The following is a 24,285-nucleotide window of genomic DNA, read 5'->3' as shown; positions in this document are numbered from 1 at the left end:
AGATCGGCGACATGGATATATAAAATTTTACAGCTCGGTGACACGGCTATATAAAATTATACAGCTCGGCGACATGGCTATATAAAATTTTACAGCTCGGCGACATGGCTATATAAAATTTTACAGCTCGGTGACATGACTATATAGAATTATACAGCTCGATGACATGGCTTTATAAAAAATTATACAGCTCGGTGACATGGCTATATAGAATTATACAGATCGGTGACATGGCTATATAGAATTATACAGCTCGGTGACATTGCTATATAGAATTATACAGCTCGGTGACATGGCTATATAAAATTTTACAGCTCGGTGACAGGGCTATATAAAATTATACAGCTCGGTGACATGCCTATATAAAAATTATACAGCTCGGTGACATGGCTATGTAAAAATTATACAGCTCGGCGACATGGCTATATAAAATTATACAGATCGGTGACATTACTATATAAAAATTATACAGCTCGGCGACATGGCTATATAAAATTATACAGATCGTTGACATGGCTATGTAAAATTATACAGATCGGTGACATTGCTATATAAAAATTATACAGATCGGTGACATGGCTATATAAAATTATACAGCTCGGTGACATGGCTAAATAAAAATTATACAGCTCGGTGACATGGCTAAATAAAAATTATACAGATCGGTGACATTGCTATATAAAATTATACAGCTCGGTGACATGGCTATATAGAATTATACAGATCGTTGACATGGCTATATAGAATTATACAGCTCGGTGACATGCCTATATAAAATTATATAGCTCGGCGACATGGCTATATAGAATTATACAGATCGGTGACATGGCTATATAGAATTATACAGCTCGGTGAAATGGCTATATAAAATTATACAGCTCGGTGACATGGCTATATATAATTATACAGACTGGTGACATGGCTATATATAATTATACAGACTGGTGACATGTCTATATAAAATTATACGGCTCGGTGACATGGCTATGTAAAAATTATACAGATCGGAGACATTGCTATATAAAAATTATACAGCTCGGCGACATGGCTATATAAAATTATACAGATCGGTGACATGGCTATGTAAAATTATACAGCTCGGCGACATGGCTATATAAAATTATACAAATCGGTGACATTGCTATATAAAAATTATACAGCTCGGCGACATGGCTATATAAAATTATACAGATCGTTGACATGGCTATGTAAAATTATACAGATCGGTGACATTGCTATATAAAAATTATACAGATCGGTGACATGGCTATGTAAAATTATACAGATCGGTGACATGGCTATGTAAAATTATACAAATCGGCGACATGGCTATGTAAAAATTATACAGCTCGGCGACATGGCTATATAAAATTATACAGATCGGTGACATTGCTATATAAAAATTATACAGCTCGGCGACATGGCTATATAAAATTATACAGATCGTTGACATGGCTATGTAAAATTATACAGATCGGTGACATTGCTATATAAAAATTATACAGATCGGTGACATGGCTATATAAAATTATACAGATCGGTGACATGGCTATGTAAAATTATACAGCTCGGCGACATGGCTATGTAAAATTATACAGATCGGTGACATTGCTATATAAAAATTATACAGATCGGTGACATGGCTATGTAAAATTATACAGATCGGTGACATGGCTATGTAAAATTATACAGATCGGCGACATTGCTATATAAAAATTATACAGCTCGGCGACATGGCTATATACAAATTATACAGCTCGGCGACATGGCTATATAGAATTATACAGCTCGGTGAAATTGCTATATAGAATTATACAGCTCGGTGACATGACTATATAAAATTATACAGATCGGTGACATGGCTATATAAAATTTTACAGATCGGCGACATTGCTATATAAAATTTTACAGCTCGGCGACATGGCTATATGAAAATTATACAGCTCGGCGACATGGCTGTATAAAAATTATATATACAGCTCGGCGACATGTCTATGTAAAAATTATATATACAGCTCGGCGACATGGCTATATAAAATTATACAGATCGGCGACATTGCTATATAAAATTTTACAGCTCGGCGACATGACTATATAAAAATTTTACAGCTCGGCGACATGGCTATATAAAAATTGTACAGCTCGGTGACATGACTATATAAAAATTATATATACAGCTCGGCGACATGACTATATAAAAATTATATATACAGCTCGGCGACATGTCTATATAAAAAAATTACAGCTCGGCGACATGTCTATATAAAAATTTTACAGCTCGGCGACATGGCTATACAAAAATTATATATACAGCTCGGCGACATGTCTATATAAAAATTATATATACAGCTCGGCGACATGACTATATAAAAATTATATATACAGCTCGGCGACATGACTATATAAAATTATACAGCTCGGTGACATGACTATGTAAAAATTATACAGCTCGGTGACATGACTATATAGAATTATACAGCTCGGTGACATGACTATGTAAAAATTATACAGATCGTTGACATGGCTATATAAAATTATACAGATCGGTGACATGGCTATATAGAATTATACAGATCCGTGACATGTCTATATAAAATTATACAGCTCGGTGACATTGCTATATAGAATTATACAGCTCGGCGACATGGCTATATAAAATTTTACAGCTCGGTGACAGGGCTATATAAAATGATACAGCTCGGTGACATGCCGATATAAAAATTATACAGCTCGGTGACATGGCTATGTAAAAATTATACAGCTCGGCGACATGGCTATATAAAATTATACAGATCGGTGACATTGCTATATAAAAATTATACAGCTCGGCGACATGGCTATATAAAATTATACAGATCGTTGACATGGCTATGTAAAATTATACAGATCGGTGACATTGCTATATAAAAATTATACAGATCGGTGACATGGCTATATAAAATAATACAGATCGGTGACATGGCTATGTAAAATTATACAGCTCGGCGACATGGCTATATAAAATTATACAAATCGGTGACATTGCTATATAAAAAATATACAGATCGGCGACATGGCTATATAAAATTATACAGCTCGGTGACATGGCTAAATAAAAATTACACAGCTCGGTGACATGGCTAAATAAAAATTATACAGATCGGTGACATTGCTATATAAAATTATACAGCTCAATGACATGGCTATATAGAATTATACAGATCGTTGACATGGCTATATAGAATTATACAGCTCGGTGACATGTCTATATAAAATTATATAGCTCGGCGACATGGCTATATAGAATTATACAGATCAGTGACATGGCTATATAGAATTATACAGCTCGGTGACATGGCTATATAAAATTATACAGCTCGGTGACATGGCTATATATAATTATACAGACTGGTGACATGGCTATATATAATTATACAGACTGGTGACATGTCTATATAAAAGTATACGGCTCGGTGACATTGCTATATAAAAATTATACAGATCGGTGACATTGCTATATAAAAATTATACAGCTCGGCGACATGGCTATATAAAATTATACAGATCGGTGACATGGCTATGTAAAATTATACAGCTCGGCGACATGGCTATGTAAAATTATACAAATCGGTGACATTGCTATATAAAAATTATACAGCTCGGCGATATGGCTATATAAAATTATACAGATCGTTGACATGGCTATATAAAATTATACAGATCGGTGACATTGCTATATAAAAATTATACAGATCGGTGACATGGCTATGTAAAATTATACAGATCGGTGACATGGCTATGTAAAATTATACAAATCGGCGACATGGCTATGTAAAAATTATACAGCTCGGCGACATGGCTATATAAAATTATACAGATCGGTGACATTGCTATATAAAAATTATACACCTCGGCGACATGGCTATATAAAATTATACAGATCGTTGACATGGCTATGTAAAATTATACAATTCGGTGACATTGCTATATAAAAATTATACAGATCGGTGACATGGCTATATAAAATTATACAGATCGGTGACATGGCTATGTAAAATTATACAAATCGGTGACATTGCTATATAAAAAGTATACAGCTCGGCGATATAGCTATATAAAAATTATACAGCTCGGCGACATGGCTATATAAAATTATACAGATCGGTGACATGGCTATGTAAAATTATACAGCTCGGCGACATGGCTATGTAAAATTATACAAATCGGTGACATTGCTATATAAAAATTATACAGCTCGGCGATATGGCTATATAAAATTATACAGATCGTTGACATGGCTATATAAAATTATACAGATCGGTGACATTGCTATATAAAAATTATACAGATCGGTGACATGGCTATGTAAAATTATACAGATCGGTGACATGGCTATGTAAAATTATACAAATCGGCGACATGGCTATGTAAAAATTATACAGCTCGGCGACATGGCTATATAAAATTATACAGCTCGGCGACATGGCTATATAAAATTATACAAATCGGTGACATTGCTATATAAAAAGTATACAGCTCGGCGATATGGCTATATAAAATTATACAGATCGTTGACATGGCTATGTAAAATTATACAGATCGGTGACATTGCTATATAAAAATTATACAGATCGGTGACATTGCTATATAAAAATTATACAGATCGTTGACATGGCTATGTAAAATTATACAGATCGGTGACATGGCTATGTAAAATTATACAGATCGGTGACATGGCTATGTAAAATTATACAGATCGGCGACATTGCTATATAAAAATTATACAGCTCGGCGACATGGCTATATACAAATTATACAGCTCGGCGACATGGCTATATAGAATTATACAGCTCGGTGACATTGCTATATAGAATTATACAGCTCGGTGACATGACTATATAAAATTATACAAATCGGTGACATGGCTATATAAAATTATACAGATCGGCGACATTGCTATATAAAATTTTACAGCTCGGCGACATGGCTATATGAAAATTATACAGCTCGGCGACATGGCTATATAAAAATTATATATACAGCTCGGCGACATGTCTATATAAAAATTATATATACAGCTCGGCGACATGGCTATATAAAATTATACAGATCGGCGACATTGCTATATAAAATTTTACAGCTCGGCGACATGACTATATAAAAATTTTACAGCTCGGCGACATGGCTATATAAAAATTTTACAGCTCGGTGACATGACTATATAAAAATTATATATACAGCTCGGCGACATGACTATATAAAAATTATATATACAGCTCGGCGACATGTCTATATAAAAAATTTTACAGCTCGGCGACATGTCTATATAAAAATTTTACAGCTCGGCGACATGGCTATATAAAAATTATATATACAGCTCGGCGACATGTCTATATAAAAATTATATATACAGCTCGGCGACATGACTATATAAACATTATATATACAGCTCGGCGACATGTCTATATAAAAAATTTACAGCTCGGCGACATGGCTATATAAAAAAATTTACAGCTCGGCGACATGACTATATAAAAATTATACGTACAGCTCGGCGACATGTCTATATAAAAAATTTACAGCTCGGCGACATGGCTATATAAAAATTATACAGCTCGGCGACATTGCTATATAAAAATTATACAGCTCGGCGACATGGCTATATAAAATTTTACAGCTCGGCGACATGTCTATATAAAATTTTTGCAATGATAGCCATCGTCGCTACATTAACAGCATCATGTTAAAATTCCTTAAAATGACATTTGTGAAGAGACGTAAAGCGAAGTCACATAAACCGTATTGATGTATCGATCGGTTTAACTCTTCCAATAACACACCTGCTTACAATTCAGGATTCGGATAATTTTGTTCAGGGACGGATAAAATCATTACCGCAAGTCTAACGTTGTGTTATCCGATCGTTATATAGTCACCGGTAATCGGGTCGTGAGTAGATAGGAACGTACATTATAGTACGAGGCTTGGGTGATAGCTGCATCCTGGCTCAGAATGTAAACAATACATAAGGTCTCCGATTAAGGTTTCTCGTATGAGAGATTGAGAGTGGGCTTCAAGAGTAGGCTGTTTCAATAGCACGTCTGAAGCCTATTGTTGTCAAATATTATTTATTAACTCGAAAGGTACGATTTCAAATACGGCTTTTACACAGGATAAAAAATTCATAGCTCAGCTCAGATATAGAGCTCTTATGTGAAAACTGCTGGATATACCTGTCTGGGAGATACTCCAGGCTCTATGACTCTATGACACAGGAAGCCATCGTGATGACAACAGTTATAGGTCTGTGCGTGACAAGCGATAGTTCTTCGCGCCTTAATTGATCAGTTTTTGTAGATGAGGACATTGCTTGTTGCTTACCATGTTTATCAATTAAGATCTAATTAGTTTTAATTTTGTGTGTGTGTTTCAGACCTACAGAAGACTTAAATCGTATGGATTAAAACGTGAAGTATCGTGGATCTAAATAGAAAATGGTGTTATGTGAGGATAATTGTCATCTACAAATACACCGGGATGGAATGTTCCCGAAAGTGATGAATATTTAATTGGAACAAACTATACATGTGAACATGTCGTGTTAACAAGATGGCTCACAACAGCATGTATATCATCAAAACTGATTGTGAAATGATGGGATAGACAGTCATTACCTTTACCACTTCCGGTTCCGGTATCCTTGATGGTAACACCATGTAGATATTGATGATGGCGGATAGTTTACAGAACTCGACCGCCGATCTGAATGCCGGCGAGTCTGCGACGCCTTGGCCCGCCATTGTTATGTTCACTGCCGGAGTAACAGGAAATGTGTTAGCCCTAATAGTTCTCATCAAATCCCCGAAGGAACAGCGTCGATCTGTTTTCTACCGACTGGTTGGAGTTCTGGCCCTTACGGATCTTTTGGGAATTTGTGCAACGTCACCGGTAACCTTCATGGTATACGCCAATCAGATTCGATTAAAGGAAAAACCACAAATATGCAACTACAGTTCTTTTATGATGATATTCTTTGGATTTGCCACTGTTTTTGTGGTGGCTGTAATGGGTGTCGAACGATATTTGGCACTAATGCATCCTTTCTTGTATAATGAAAAGGTGACGACGTCCAAAGTGACCCAGACACTGATAGGGTTTTTCGTGGCGGCGTTGATACTTGGGTCACTGCCTTTATTAGGACTTGGATCCAACATTGTCCATTACCCCGATACTTGGTGCTTCTTCAACTTCAATGGTGATACGATTGAAGACAGTATATATGCCTTTCTTTATTCCTGTGTAGGTATATTGATGATACTCATGCTGATATTTACCAATGTGATTGTCACTTGTCTACTGATAAAGATGAGACGGTCGTCTGCTCTTCCCCACTACAGCAGTAACACAGGACCACCGGAACAGGAACTCCAAATGATCGTGTTCCTCTCGGGAATTACATTTATTTTTGTAGCCTGCTGGTCGCCTCTAATGGTAAGTAGTTTGGCAAATTTTTAAAGGGTTGAGTTTGTGTCCATACATACATTTAATGTACTGCAAGATATTGTAATACAATAACACACCATGACATAACAAAGTTTTAGTCTTTTATAAGGAAATAGGGAAAAAATCGGAATTAATAACTATTTCAAAAATTTGTCAGAACCAAAGAAAAGAAATGGGTCATTTGTGGCTTTTTTAAATTGAAAATATTTTCTTTATAGTCTTCTCATGGTACTTTTTTAAAAACTAGTGAAATAATGCTAGCTAAACACCTCTTCCGCAAACCTACAATGTATATAACATAAAATGCGTATTAAAATTTTGTTTACTTTCTATGGTTTAAAATTTCGCGATTTTATTAATTGTTTGACATATTCTCGCGGAAGTGATTAAACAGCTCGTCATTTTCTCTATCTAATGTGTTTTTAAGGTATTTGATTTTTACAATTTTATTCTATGATCGAAAAAAAAATGCCCTTAAATAACTGGACTGTAAGTTAATTTTGCTGTCCAATGTCCTGTTTGAAGGAATCTAGTATGGACAATGAATTGTCCGAGATAATGATAAGGAGTAGAAGTAATCATGATACTGGTATTGTCTGGTCGTAGATAGATAGACCACTGGTTAAAAGGCGGTTTGGTTGTCGCATTTGATGACGAGTCCCTTTGGCAAACGGAAGTATACTCTCTTCTGATTTTGCGAGTCTCTCTTTCTCAGAAGAATATTGCTGCTGTCAACTCATAGCATGTTTACTCCCTTTTATAAACGGAAGTTTATCGGCTCCTCATTTGGCGAATTCCTTCCTGAATGAAATATTGCCGCAGTCATTTGATGATAAAGGATTCCTTTTGACAAACGGAAGATCGTTGTCTTGTCATGTCGCGAGTCTCCTCCTCAAATGAATATTGTTGCTGCTAGCTAACGATATGTTAGGTTTCTTTGATGAACGGAAGCTTATGGTCTCCTCATTCTAAGAGCTTTTTCCCCAAAAGAAAAATTCTGCTGTCATGTAGTGATAAGTTATTAGTCAGAAGAGCTGGCTGTTCCTCTGTGATGTAAGTTTGGTTTTGCCATGTGTGGTCGTTTGATGCTTCGATGGTGACCGAGTTTCCCATTTTTATCGGGTATAGCTGACACGGAAAAGAGTATGTTGTGTTGATTCACTGTGCTGGCAATTGGCAAATGAATACCAATAATAAAACAATGTTTGCTAATCCACTCTGAGTGTAAGTTTTACATGTTGAGTTTCCTTCAACGCTTTAGGCCCTTATCATCACTTACTAGTCCCCCTAAAAGGACGATATAGCTGTATTATGCAGTTTGATTATTTTTTATTTCTATTCTATCGAACTCTAAATTTATATTTGAAAGAGCTAATGTCCTGAGCTAATGTCCTGAGCTAATGCCCTGAGCTAATGTCCTGAGCTAATGCCCTGTGTGTCCAGGTATCCTCTGAGGTATGTCACTAGGGAAGGGGAATATGTTGATGCCTTAAATCGGTAAATATACCTGTAGGCAACGGCAGGTTTGCTGATAGTAAATTTTTATCTAGGTAACGGGAAGCTTGTCGAGATCGTCTGATGGCGAGTTCGTATCTAGATAACGGGAAGCTTGCAGAGGTTGTCTGATGGCCAGTATGTATCTAGATAAAGGGAAGCTTGCAGAGGTTGTCTGGTGCCGAGTATGTATCTAGATAAAGGGAAGCTTGCAGAGGTTGTCTGATGGCCAGTATGTATCTAGATAAAGGGAAGGTTACAGAGGTTGTCTGGTGGCGAGTATTTTTCTAGGTAACGGGGAGCTTATCGAGGTCGCCTGGTAGCGAGTATTTTTCTAGGTAAAGGAAGGTTTGATGATACATACATCTTATGATATGAATGTCTCCAACCTCTGTATACACGTGTCGTATTGGGAACACTCTAACTGAAAACTCTGCCCCATCTATACCATACGGATGACCCTATTTCGGAAAACATTTCTTTATATTGATTCTGATTAGGGAATGGATCCACACCTCGGCTGACACAATCATACATGGCGTTATTGAAAATCGTATCACCGGAAGACAATCTACAGCTAAATTATAGTCAGCGAACCGCTTCACTTCACGAGTCCAAAACATTGTAAGCTTTTTGTTTTAGTAGGATTAAAGGGCTTGTCTAGTATATTTTATTTTCACAGTTAATCCTATTTCCTGGCTTATATACCAGGACCTGATATAGCCCCACTTTTACACTATTTACTTGTTATCTAGAAAAGTTTCTTTGGTTATTGTTCGCAATATCACTCTAGTATTTTAGTAAACTCCTGAGAATAAGGTTGTTATGAATATGTTATGTTCAAGAGAAGTAGTTCTAGTGTTTAATTTGGAGAAAACACAACCTTTAAATGAAATGAATTGACAACAATTGTAACGTCGTGGTTAAATCGTGAAAATATGACCAATAGAAACACTTTTCTACATGTAACTGGGGAAGTATAACCTGCGTCAATGGTTTTAACCCCGTTGGTCCCAAATCCACGTGTTGAATAGGTCTATGCCTATATTATGATAAAATCCATAAGGCTATTGGCAAAATCAGCATTGCCAATGATGGTAAATATTTCTCAGAAAAAGAAACTCCCTGGGGACATTTGATGGTAAATAATTACCAGGAAATTATAATTTGATGGCCAGAGCATTTAATTGTTATAAGGATTAAAATTAGATGAATTCTTTCGTTTCATGTGGTTTTTCATTTCACTTTGTGACATGAAATTGTAATACTACAAACAACACGGCAATGGATCAATATTATTATTATCATTTACTAGTGGATTTTGATGATGAAAAGAAAGCAAATTCAGCCGACGTCATATTATGAAACAGTATTTTAAACCAATTCAGATACAATAATGGAGGTAGATGTTTGATTGACAATGTCTAAAGCACAAATATTTGAGTATTTAGCTATGAATGGAGAGTTAGATATTGTCTATGGGCGTTGAAACAAGCAATCCCTGAAACTAGAATTAGGCGATAAATAAGTTGTAAAGATCAACGAATGGACCGTGCTGTAAACAAATCATCCCTGAAATAAGTCTGAGGTGAACAGGGAGTACAGATTAATCAATGGACAGTGTTGTAAACAAACCATTTCTGAAATAAGTCTCAGGAGGTGAACAAGGAGTAAAAACTAATTAATGGACCGTGCTGTAAACAACCCATTTCTGTACAGGTAGAAAGCGATCCATTGTGAGGAAAGATTGATCAGTAGGATATGAAATACTAATAAAATACTATCTACTGAGAAAAAGATTTACAGCTTAACATCAGACCTGCATTGTACAGCTCGTGAAAATTATCCCCTTGTGAGCTTTGATACATATCAGATGTTGTCAGAGAGATGTTTGTTTCTGTGATACCAGGGAAACGACTGAGCAGCGCGATGGGGATGATAATAAAAAAAAACAGTAATGTATTGTATTATTTTCATGTTTGATTTTCATTCTTCATTAATCTAGTAATTTAACATCTACAATAATCGTATAAGGTTTTATAATTTAGTTCACAACAAAATATTGTTTTCGAATTGTTCAAATTTCCGTATTTTGGTAAATTCATATGAATATACGTGGAAACATGTGAATATAAAGGACGTATTTATTTTTGAAAAAAAAGAGTTTAATATATGTAAATGTAACTGTAAAATCAGATGTAAGTTCATGAAAAAAAATCGGCCAACAGAGGATCACAATTTATTCACTTTGGCATCCAACAGTCTTTTGGGAGATCTTGTCAGCATATCTAATAAAGATGTTGTTGACCGGAAATTCAATCATTCCCGCAATATATAACTTCTGTTGAATGGCGTCTCATGGCAAAACAGTTTTTAATCTTATATAAATTGCATGAAAGTGGAAACCTTTTGTCGATCATGATACTTACAACAATGAACTTGTATTAACCTCATTGACTTTAATTCCCGTATTTCCATTAGTATATCCTGGAAAGGATAATACCGTGTATGTTTTTCGATTGATGTAGGAAATCAGAGAAATCGCTGTGTCTCCTGATATACAGCAGGTATACTATACAGACATATTGAATATCTGACAGGGAACGAGGACAGTATCAATATACCTGGGAACGAGGATAAATATCAATATACCTGGGAACGAGGACAAGTATCAATATACCTGGGAACGAGGACAAGTATCAATATACCTGGGAACGAGGATAAATATCAATATACCTGGGAACGAGGACAAGTATCAATATACCTGGGAACGAGGACAAGTATCAATATACCTGGGAACGAGGATCAATAACAATATACCTGGGAACGAGGATAAATAACAATATACCTGGGAACGAGGACAAGTATCAATATACCTAGGAACGAGGACAAGTAGCAATATACCTGGGAACGAGGACAAGTAGCAATATACCTGGGAACGAGGACAAGTATCAATATACTTGGGAACGAGGACAAGTATCAATATACCTGGGAACGAGGACAAGTATCAATATACCTGGGAACGAGGACAAGTAGCAATATACCTGGGAACGAGGGTAAATATCAATATACCTGGGACCGAGGATAAGTATCAATATACATGGGAACGAGGATAAATATCAATATACCTGGGAACGAGGACAAGTATCGATATACCTGGGAACGAGGACAAGTATCAATATACTTGGGAACGAGGACAAGTATCAATATACCTGGGAACGAGGATAAATATCAATACACCTGGGAACGAGGATAAATATCAATATACCTGGGAACGAAGACAAGTATCAATATACCTGGGAACGACGATAAATATCAATACACCTGGGAACGAGGATAAATATCAATATACCTGGGAACGAGGACAAGTATCAATATACCTGGGAACGAGGATAAATATCAATATACCTGCTGGTCCCCTCACCCCGTGATTAAGCTGTAATGAACTTAGTACAGTTATCGTAATAGACAGCTGGGGCACAAACTACCAATGGAACGGTCTGATATACTGTATTGTATTAAAATATTGGCTGTATCTGGTCCTCCAGTCTAATTTACTGTATTATATTAAAATATTGGCTGTATTTAGTCCTCCAGTCTAATATACTGTATTGTATTAAAATATAGGCTGTATTTAGTCCTCCAGTCTAATATACTGTATTGTATTAAAATATTGGCTGTATCTAGTCCTCCAGTCTAATATACCGAATTGTATTAAAATATTGGCTGTATCTAGTCCTCGTCCTCCAGTCTAATATACTATATTGTGTTAAAATATTGGCTGTATCTAGTCCTGATCCTCAAGTCTAATATACTATATTGTGTTAAAATATTGGCTGTATCTAGTCCTCGTCCTCCAGTCTAATATACTATATTGTGTCAAAATATTGGTTGTATCTAGTCCTCGTCCTCCAGTCTGATATACTATATTGTGTTAAAACATTGGCTGTATCTAGTCCTCCAGTCTGATATACCTCATTGTAAAATATTGGCTGTATCTATTCCTCCAGTCTAATATACTATATTGTATTAAAATATTGGCTGTATCTAGTCCTCGTCCTCCAGTCTAATATACTATATTGTATTAAAATATTGGCTGTATCTGGTCCTCCAGTCTAATATACTGTATTGTATTAAACTATTGGCTGTATCTACTGCATTGTGTTAAAACATTGGCTCAATTTACTCCTCTTTACCCCCTTTACTCTTGTTTACTCCTCTTTACTCCTCTTTTACCTTTACTTCCCTTTACTCTTGTTTACTTCCTTTTAGACCTCTTTACTCTTCTTTCTTTCTCTTAAATCCCCTTTACTTCCTCTTTATTTCCCTTTACTCCTCCTGTCATTTCCATTTACTACTCTTTTCTTCCCTTTACTCTTCTTTAGTCCCATTTACTCCTCTTTACTCCCCTTTTCTTCCCTTTACTTCCCTTAACACCTGTTTAGTCCCTTTTACTCTTCTTTACATCCCTTTCACTCCCCTTAATCCCCTCTACTCTCCTTTATTTCCCTTTACTCTCCTCTCTATCTGTCACTTTCACTCCCCTTAATCCCCTTTACTCTCCTTTATTTCCCTTTACTCTCCTCTCTATCTGTCACTTTCACTCCCTTAATCCCCTCTACTCTCCTTTATTTCCCTTTACTCTCCTCTCTATCTGTCACTTTCACTCCCCTTAATCCCCTCTACTCTCCTTTATTCCCTTTACTCTCCTCTCTATCTGTCACTTTCACTCCCCTTAATCCCCTTTACTCTCCTTTATTTCCCTTTACTCTCCTCTCTATCTGTCACTTTCACTCCCCTTAATCCCCTCTACTCTCCTTTATTTCCCTTTACTCTCCTCTCTATCTGTCACTTTCACTCCCCTTAATCCCCTCTACTCTCCTTTATTTCCCTTTACTCTCCTCTCTATCTGTCACTTTCACTCCCCTTAATCCCTTTACTCTCCTTTATTTCCCTTTACTCTCCTCTCTATCTGTCACTTTCACTCACCTTAATCCCCTCTACTCTCCTTTATTTCCCTTTACTCTCCTCTCTATCTGTCACTTTCACTCCCCTTAATCCCCTCTACTCTCCTTTATTTCCCTTTACTCTCCTCTCTATCTGTCACTTTCACTCCCCTTAATCCCCTCTACTCTCCTTTATTTCCCTTTACTCTCCTCTCTATCTGTCACTTTCACTCCCTTAATCCCTTTACTCTCCTTTATTTCCCTTTACTCTCCTCTCTATCTGTCACTTTCACTCCCCTTAATCCCCTTTACTCTCCTTTATTTCCCTTTACTCTCCTCTCTATCTGTCACTTTCACTCCCCTTAATCCCCTTTACTCTCCTTTATTTCCCTTTACTCTCCTCTCTATCTGTCACTTTCACTCCCCTTAATCCCCTCTACTCACCTTCATCCCTTTACTCCTCTTTTCTCCTCTTTTCTCCTCTTTACTCCTCTTTACTCTTCTTTTCTCCTCTTGACTCCTCCTTAATCCCCGTTACTTTTCTTTACTTTCCCTTTACTCCCTTTTGTATCCACTTAACTCCCTTCATTTCTGTCACTTCCTTTACTCCTCCTTTCTACTCTTTACTCCTCTTTACTTCCCTTTTTTGTCCCGCCCCCCCTACGGCCCGGAGACCCTTACGTCGCGGCGCAAAGCCCGTTACGTCCTCTGGAGGTCCGGACGCCGCGGCAGGCCAGACTACGCGGTCGCCGTGACCTGCGGAGGCCCAGGGACGCGCGGACGCCCCGGTCTGCCCGTGGACTGGCCCGGAACACCGGTGGGGCCGGGGACGCGGCGGGACACCCGGCACGCCCCGGAAGCCCCGCGACGCGCCGGGGGGCCGGGACGCGCCGCGCGAGCGGGCACGGGCACGCCCCGGAAGCCCGGGACGCGCCGGGAGGGCCCGGGACGCGCCGCGCGAGCGGGCACGGGCACGCCCCGGAAGCCCACGCGACGCGCCGGAGGGCCCGGGACGCGCCGCGCGAGCGGCACGGGCACGCCCGGAAGCCCGCGACGCGCCGGGAGGCCCGGGACGCGCGCGCGAGCGGGCACGGGCACGCCCCGGAAGCCCGGGACGCGCCGGGAGGGCCCGGACGCGCCGCGCGAGCGGGCACAGGGCAAGCCCCGGAAGCCCCGCGACGCGCCGGGAGGGCCCGGGACGCGCCGCGCGAGCGGGCACGGGCACGCCCGGAAGCCGCGACGCGCCGGGAGGGCCCGGAGCGCCGCGGAGCGGGCACGGGCACGGCCCCGAAGCCCCGGGACGCGCCGGAGGGCCCGGGACGCGCCGCGCGAGCGGGCACGGGCACGCACCGGAAGCCCCGGACGCGCCGGGAGGGCCCGGGACGGCCGCGCGAGCGGGCACGGGCACGCCCGGAAGCCCGCGACGCGCCGGGAGGGCCCGGGACGCGCCGCGCGAGCGGGCACGGGCACGCCCCGGAAGCCCCGGACGCGCCGGGAGGGCCCGGGACGCGCCGCGCGAGCGGGCACGGGCACGCCCGGAAGCCCGGGACGCGCCGGGAGGGCCCGGGACGCGCCGCGCGAGCGGGCACGGGCACGCCCGGAAGCCCCGGGACGCGCCGGGAGGGCCGGGAGCGCCGCGCGAGCGGGCACGGCACGCCCGGAAGCCCGGGACGCACATTTACCTCCCTTTACCACATTTACCTCCCTTTACCACATTTACTTCCCTTTACCACATTTACTCCTCTTTACCACATTTACCTCCCTTTACCACATTTACCTCCCTTTACCACATTTACCTCCCTTTACCACATTTACTTCCCTTTACCACATTTACCTCCCTTTACCACATTTACCTCCCTTTACCACATTTACTTCCCTTTACTCTTGTTGACTCCCCTTTTCTTCCCTTTACTTCCATTTACTCCTCTTTATTTCCCTTTATGTCCAAGCCATCCAACGAAATATTTCTATTTTCTTATAGTCATACAATATTAGCCATCAAATGATACCAACAAGGTCTTTTTGGAATGTAAAACCTAATGAAAGTATGCACATTATGATAACACTGTACATATTGAACTATTGCATGACATGTCAGACCAGTGCTTATTTCTCATTACAATAATTTCTTGTAAAAGTTGAGATATTCCCTCGGTAAATTTGCATGTGTTAAATAATAACTTACATACAACACTAAAAATGGCGAGAACAGGATGTGTTTTCAAATAAATATTGATATTTTTTCAAAGAAAACGCTATATAGCATTTGCAAAACATTTTCATAGGGAAACGACATTCCGTAAATCATGCAAGTGCAATAAGCATTTTTACTTTTCTCTTAAAGATAAAAACAAATGTTATTGATTTTGAAAGAACCTATCCGAAATACAGGCTTGTCGAACAGTTTTACCCCTGGACATGTCTGTATACTGTCCTCGGATCTCCTCTACGTGTAGTATAGTAGAAATTAAATAATTTTCTGACATTTTCTTTTCAATACAAGCATTGGATATAATGATATTTTATACCAGAAAATATGAAAATAATTTTGAATTATTAAAACTTAATTATCGGTGGTATACATACAATAAATGTCGGATGGATTCGTGGTATAGATCAGGTCGCTACATCGACATACAACATGTATACCAATTGCTTTGAACAGAACAAAGGTTGGGATCTATCTAAGATTATCCAATACAATGTCTTAAAACCTCACACAAACATTTCGCTTTCATGTGCAAGGAGGCGGGCCAAGTAGGGGAAATTGAAGTTAATCAATAAAATACATTTCCTTCAATACGGGTGATGGGATTAAACCCAATCCGCAGGTGATATTTATGTAACATTTGTACTTTATTTTTACCGACTGGTATTGGCGGTACTGTTAAGATTAAAACCTCACATAATTACACTGCGTGAATAAGTATTACATTTCTAGAATATTTTGAGAAAATTGTGCATTTGCCACCTTTGTAACTATCTATAAAACAACATACATCGACCTTTTGTACACAACAAACCCATAACTCCTCTACGGGACGAGACAACATAATGCTAATGTCTTGTTTGTCTGTTCTACAATTCTTTGATGTTGTAGATCCTAGACACTGCCGATGGATGTTATTTCCCGAGGTTTCGTAATCTGCATGTCATGTTTTAATTCATTTGAATTGTTGCACGATTCAGAATATTCTTAACTATATACCTTTTAACTATTGAAAACTGTTTTTATATACAACCGTTTGTCTTGAAAGGTGTTTTTCATATAATCCTTTATCTTGAAAGGTGTTTTTGTACATATTACCTTTTATCTTGAAAGGTGTTTTTGTATATATAACCCTTTATCTTGAAAAGTGTTTTTGTATATATAACCCTATATCTTGAAAGGTATTTTTTATATACAACCGTTTGTCTTGAAAGGCGTTTTTCATATAATCCTTTATCATGAAAGGTGTTTTTGTACATATAACCTTTTATCTTGAAAGGTGTTTTTTATATATAACCCTATATCTTGAAAGGTATTTTTTATATACAACCGTTTGTCTTGAAAAGTGTTTTTCATATAATCCTTTATATTGAAAGGTGTTTTTGTACATATAACCTTTTATCTTGAAAAGTGTTTTTTTTACATATAACCCTATATCTTGAAAGGTATTTTTTTATATCCAACCGTTTGTCTTGAAAGGTGTTTTTCATATAATCCTTTATCTTGAAAGGTGTTTTTGTATATATAACCCTTTATCTTGAAAGGTGTATTTATGCTTAACCCATTGTCTTGAAGTTTGTTTTTACATACAGCTCTTTGCCTTGAAATTTGTTTTTACATTTAATCCATTGTCTTGAAATGTGTTTTTACATACAACCCCTGGTCTTGAAGGGTGCTAAGATCATCTATCTTTTGTACACTCGTCTTTTTATGAAATCTTGATATGCATGCTGCATAGTTGTATATGTGTGATACGTACATTATGATAATATATTGTATTTTATTCTGTTACAGGTAGTGGTGTTACTTAAACAGACAAAGATGACGAGTTTTTCCTTGGATATAGACCTCATAGTGATCAGATGTGCCGCGTTTAATCAAATCTTAGACCCTTGGATTTACATCCTGTTACGGAGACACTTAGTGTTCAAGATAATAACAGGTCTTCGTAGATCAGTGTGCAGGTGTAAAAATGATCAATCGACATCGGATAATTCAAATGATGTGGTTGATCGATTTGATATTACATCTTCATCGAGTCAGAATGTTACAGGACACACCAATGGGTCGTATCTAGACTCGACCCATAGTAGTAGTATAACTCTGAATGGATTAAACGGGACGTCAGTCGCCACCATCAGTAATGGCGCACTTGTGTTGTCTAATGGAACGTGCCGGGGTGATCAAAAAGTGAAAGAAAACGGTTCATTTACTAAGCTTCCAAACGACAATGGTCAGTCTAATGGCGGATTTAGTCAGAGTGACACAGAAGAAACCCCAACGATTGTGGAACTCTCCAATGGCGCGATCATCTGTTCTCAGCTTTGATAAAACGCGTTCATACTGATATTTTGTTCCCATTGGTCTTTGTATTTACGTAGAGGAAATGGACTCCAGTGACGGCGGTTTTATTTTGTTGAAAGAAAGTGTGTGCATACCTTATTCTTTTTGAAAAAAAGATATACGAAATGTATTGTTAAGTCATGATCAGGACTTCACCATGAACACGGGTCTTATAAAGACAGTATGACCTAGTGGGCATTCCGTCTACTAAGAACAATCGTGTATGGTAGATTACAAATATCGATATCAGGTTTTAATCAAAGACACAATTTATGTATATACTGTGACAATTTCGTCAAAATGTATCGGTCATCAATATGAATGGTCCATATTGTCACACCTGATCTTATGACAATTCTAAGGACAAAACAACGAGGTGTGTTATACAGGCTACGATTTTTTTGTCACGCTATTCCGATTTTAACTTTATTCACAGGAAAAAGTTCCAAGACATAGATGTGTAAGACCACGCTTTGACACAATGGATACCGCTCTGAGAGTTTGACTGATCAGGGCTCCATTACAATGCAGGTTTGGGGGTATTTTATATAAGATATAAAGAAACCATAAAGTTTTGTGAAATATATAAATTTCCATGTAGTAGATTGCTAATACATTGGTAGAACAGACAATTATTGTCTGTTTCAATAAGTATTTCCCTGGTGGTAAAAAGAACCCTTTTATCAAAATAGAAATAGCGACCTAATATGTTATGTCGATAAATGATAATATTCTCGTGAAGTGGTACCTCGTCCCTTATACTGATGGATTTCCTTATGTTTAGTGTTCATACGATATCATGCAACAATGTAATGCAATGTATTCCATGCTCACACAGCTGGTATGCTCCATATTTTGTATAATTCTGTAGATATTGTACATTTGATAAATTTATTGTGCTATTTATTTTCAAAAACTTTAATTTGCATCAAAAAAATAAAATCCTTGATAATAGGTACTGGGAGTTCTGGTGGCGATACAAGGTCCGCGAAAATATCTGACAATATTGATACGTCGCTAAGTTGTATCGACCTTCATTAACCCAATGGCACGTGATATTCGATACAATAACATTTGTTGATATCTGAAATTAACCGTTTTCAAAGGTTTTCTCATCCGAAAACACAATGAGAGTTACCTCCCATGATAATAATATCAATGAGAGTTGCCTCCCATGATAATCATATCAATGAGAGCTACCTCCCTTGTCAATGAAAGTTGCCTCCGCTTATAATTTAGTAGGTTTAAAAGTTGAATGATTCCGAAAGCATTCCAGATTAAATTTTATCTTCGTTTTAGCAAATATTGATATATCTGTGCAGGTTAAAGCCAACATTTGACTGGTGAAATTGATCGACTTTGATAACTATTCCTTTAAAGAGGTGTAATAGCTATGTCTGAATTTGATGTTGATTCCATTTAACATTCAACTTCAATCGTAAATATCGGGACAAAATGTTTAGAATGATTTTATCTAACAATGAAAACACAATTGGTGGATTGGAAAATACTGTGACTTAAATTATTAGTTAAAGTATCATCAACCGTGGAGCTTAATACAAACTATATCCTACCTAGATACTGAAAAGGTCAATCTTTTTTTGCTAATTTTGTTTCTGTTTAATTAAAGTGCGAAACAAGAATACATTAGAAATAAAACAAAAATTATAGATTGCTTTATAATTTTCACTAAATGTAACATCTTGTTGGGTTCCTACCACGAAACCAGAAACTGTTACTGTGATCCAAAACAGAACGTTCAAGGTGTAGCGTACTTAAAAGTTGTATGAGTTTTAGCATCAGTCTAATGTATATGTAGTTGTTTCTCTGTACTTTATAAAAAAAAAAACACTAAATTTTTTTTTTTTTTTTTTTTGGAAAGATTTAAACACCGATTTCACACACGTAGGCCTAAAACTAAGGTAGAGAATCCTTGTTTTTTCATGAGTAAATAACGTTATTTTCTTTATCTTCACATAACCATTGGAGAAGACCTTTTTTTCATTAATGTACATGCATCATAATACATATGTATCTTCTGTCTTCTATACCATTTTGTAATAGGAAAAGGACATTTAGACATGATAAAGATTTTAGAACTCTTCTTTGTTACGGGAACAAATGTGCTGGGCTTTCCTACCTTACATTGACTGTAACAATGCCAGTCAAATTATCAGAATATCGGTTATTACTGATAATTGTCTAGTAACCGTCACGTTTTGTTTAGTGCAGTGAATGCATAGTTAATTATTATGTATGCTTTATCCCGAAGTATGAAAACATCGATATAATGAGTTGTGCCTGTATTTATTGTAACACGATAAACCAAGCTGATATTTTGACACTTGGTGTTTTAGAGTTTATTAATCATGAAACCAGTGTACGTATGATGCCCCATAATAACGATAATCATTATCTTTGTAACCAGGATTAGAAAATATTTGTTTCTAATTTTCAAATAATTTATAAGCTTAACTTTCGACAGATATTGTTTTTACAGTTGAGTTTATATTCGTACTATGATACAATTTTTGACATTCCATCTTTATATACCATAAATAAATATCATCATGGTTTCCAATGTTGTGCATCATTTTTCTAATACAATAGGTGGGTGTTATTCAACTCTCAATTCATCAATTAATCATTACAACTGCGGACACGGAAATGCAGAAGGTTGTTCGCGTCTGTTTTCCTGATACATGTCATGTGTTTTTATATATAGATTTCTATCGATTTGATGTTTTGAAGATGATAAACATGTAAAATACTTGATTTTCAATAAATTATAATGTTTCCAAATATTCTGAAATTGTTAGTTTTGCATATCAATTAGCAGCAAAACACACGTGGTCAACTCATCCATGGAATAGCCCTTCTCTTTTTAGTGTAACAGAAATAGGTCATACATGCTACAGGTTATAGGATATGGTATGTCTTTTGCCACTCTGGTTATCTATTTGATAAAAGTTACAAAAAGCAAGTGCTTTAGCGAGTGTTTTTTGTAATGTTTGAAAACTCGAATAAGGAAATTCACTGAACAATAATCACTCGTTATGTAATTTCTATTAAATATCTGTAGAAATGCGAGATTAACACTGAACATGTTTGCTTTCCATTAGATTGACAGCCCATGATTTCTCTACAAAGAACATTTTTCACCAAGAGCATCTTCGGCACTGGAAGTCTGAAATTCGCCATTTTTGTGAAGTGTCCTTATGACATCATCACTTTTCTGCGGAAATTCGCTGACAGCTCTGAACATTGACATTTCAGAGTTTCTTTGAAAGCAAGATTGCACTAGCTCTTTTAAGTAAATAGGCAATAGGCAATTGTCTTCCTGAAACATGTATGATATAACGGAGAAGGTTCAATGTATAATGGAATCAGTTAAGAGTTATACGATGTACCGACTCGTTCAGATCGTCATTGTATCTCTAAATCACTATCTTTCATATCTACAAATTAACAATCATCTCGGGTTTGATATAATAGTATGGCCAGTACATGTGAAGTAAAACTTTAAGTGAACAGCCGTAATCAATATAATAATTATGTAATACGTTTGATTTTCCTTAACTATACGCATAAGCTATATTTTGAATTATTAAACATTCCTTTACCTTACACTGCATAAAAAGTAGGCAATAGAAATGCTAATTGAAACACATCCTCCAAAAATGTTATTAACCAGGTAAATAGTCAAAAGTGATATTTACCCGGGATGAGCTATTCAACCTGCATTCAAATTTTCGCAGATTTTTTTGCTTCGGATCATCCATTGTATGGGAAGTCCGAAAGCGCTTTCGAAAACGTTAGCGACCCAGACGAAGCAGACACAGTTTGTTTACTAAAATTGTTCGAATGAATGCTACGGGAACATTTCGGAAAATGGCGTCATCTACAAGATTCTATAATCGGTATGAAAAAGCGTCCGAGAGGATTGTTTCTGAAAAAAGACAGTGCTAACACACAACAAGTAATAAAAACGACAATTAACATATTAAAAGACTATCTTTGGGGGGGAAATACATTAGGAACAATAGAGGATATGAACATTGGTAGGAGTAAATATGTATTGGATATCATAATTTAACTATTATGTGGGTATACTAAACCAGTTATTGTATGGGTATTTCTAGAAAAAGCACTTTTACTGTCCCACTTGACATTTACTATTTCCTTCGGCTTCGCCTCCAGAAATAGTTAATATCTGGGCTACAATAGAAGTGTTATTTTCCTCAAACTAATACAATAACTGTATACTTTTGCACAGTTGAAATGAATATTGCACGGTCTTGAGCGAACTATTGAGCACCGCGTGACGTTTCGGAATTTAGTCCTAACCTCTCAAGCGTCTAATTCACCGAGATGTCAACATTGCCAGACGACTGTCATGGCGACTTTTAGGCCTACATGAAAGTAGAGATTTCAGTGAGTCTAAGTGTGTTTTAGTGAATTATGTAATAAAACAAGTATATTATATGGGTGTCTGTGCAATAGTCCAGAATAGTTTACCCGCGGTACTGGTAATCGACCGATATTCTATTGCGCTTGGCTTTCGGTCTCGTGCAATAGAACGACCATCGATTACCACTACATCGTGTCAAATATTCAGGACTATTGCACAGATATCCATTATATATTTGTATATTATTATTTTGTACACTCCTTATATGTTAAAACAGAGACAGCAATGGAAAGATCGTTACTTTGGTTACACTCAAATATGAAATGCAATCATAATTCTCCATACAGAATAGTATGAGAATAGTGATGACGCCATAGCTTGGTTTCAACATTCCTTGCTATTTAAGTTACTACAAAAGTAAATCATTTTATCACCGAGACAGTAGTAGTATCACGATTCGTGGTGAAATGTTCTGTATTCAAATTTTTTCAGAAGAGGTTTTGATGTGTTTCGACAGGTAGCGTGGTCGACATTGTAATCTAATTTATTCAATTAGATTCAGAAAAAAAACCATTTTGTGTAAATTACATTACACCATTTCTGCAAATGTACTATATTCGATCTACTATTAATTGGGACATGCATCCATATTCAGTACAGCGCATCAAGCACGAAGTTTAGTTATGAAGGACACAGTTTTATGAAGCTATTGATCAGGTCTATTGGCAATATGAATATACATTTTCTATGAAAAGCATGATAAAATCTACATTGACTAATCACCATTTTGGTTTAAACCTTACATGCTATATTTTCGTTTACAAAAAGCAACATTACGTGAGAGTTGCTGGTCCCGCCGACGTACATATTGTGTGAGCTGATTGGTTGATCACGCCGACGTACATATTGTGTGAGCTGATTGGTTGATCTCGTCGACGGACATATCGTGTGAGCTGATTGGATGACGAGCCCGGCCCATAATTCTGCGTCATCTTCCCAGGAATAACTCTTAAAAATAACCCTATTTTAGTGAGCAGTCTGTTGTGGTGTTTTGGGTAACTAAAACTATTTTATCTGTTTGCATAGTTATAGACAAGCTGATATTGACAGCGACATAATGATTATTACTGTACAAAGTCATAGATACTCGGTGAAAATTAGTTATTTTTGTCACAATAAAACAGTTGTTCTTAATTCTTATTAAGCACACACGCCGATGTTGTTTACGCACTCTGTCTACAAAGATGAATTCTGATTTGTTCAGGTAATACAATAGTCCTGCCATGTAAGTGCTATTGATTTTTGTAATGCCATAACATTGTTTTTGCTAAGTGGCAGACGATACTGGTATCGGTGCCGGAGAGGACACGATTTCAGAGATAATTGGATTTTGCTTTTGA

General features: G+C 37.4%; 1 protein-coding gene across 2 annotated transcripts in view; it reads left to right on the top strand.

The window, feature by feature from the left end:
* LOC117325421 (prostaglandin E2 receptor EP4 subtype-like) overlaps positions 1 to 21,281 on the top strand; it is a 72,431-nt gene extending 51,150 nt beyond the window's left edge. Inside the window, exons 2-3 of one of the 2 annotated variants that reach the window (XM_033881609.1) lie at positions 6,413 to 7,470; positions 17,926 to 21,281. In XM_033881609.1, the coding sequence (XP_033737500.1) occupies positions 6,706 to 7,470; positions 17,926 to 18,459 (1,299 nt within the window). In that variant the 5' untranslated portion in view covers positions 6,413 to 6,705 and the 3' untranslated portion in view covers positions 18,460 to 21,281. Of the gene's footprint in view, positions 1 to 6,011; positions 7,471 to 17,925 lie in introns of those variants that run through there. The other variant, XM_033881610.1, reaches the window with a different exon arrangement.
* The last annotated feature ends 3,004 nt before the right edge of the window (positions 21,282 to 24,285 follow it).

The sequence above is a fragment of the Pecten maximus genome, chromosome 4 (assembly GCF_902652985.1).
Source record: "Pecten maximus chromosome 4, xPecMax1.1, whole genome shotgun sequence".
In the NCBI taxonomy this organism is placed as follows: domain Eukaryota; kingdom Metazoa; phylum Mollusca; class Bivalvia; order Pectinida; family Pectinidae; genus Pecten; species Pecten maximus.
The sequence above is the reverse complement of the archived record's forward strand: the minus strand, read 5'-3'. Positions and strand labels throughout refer to the sequence as shown.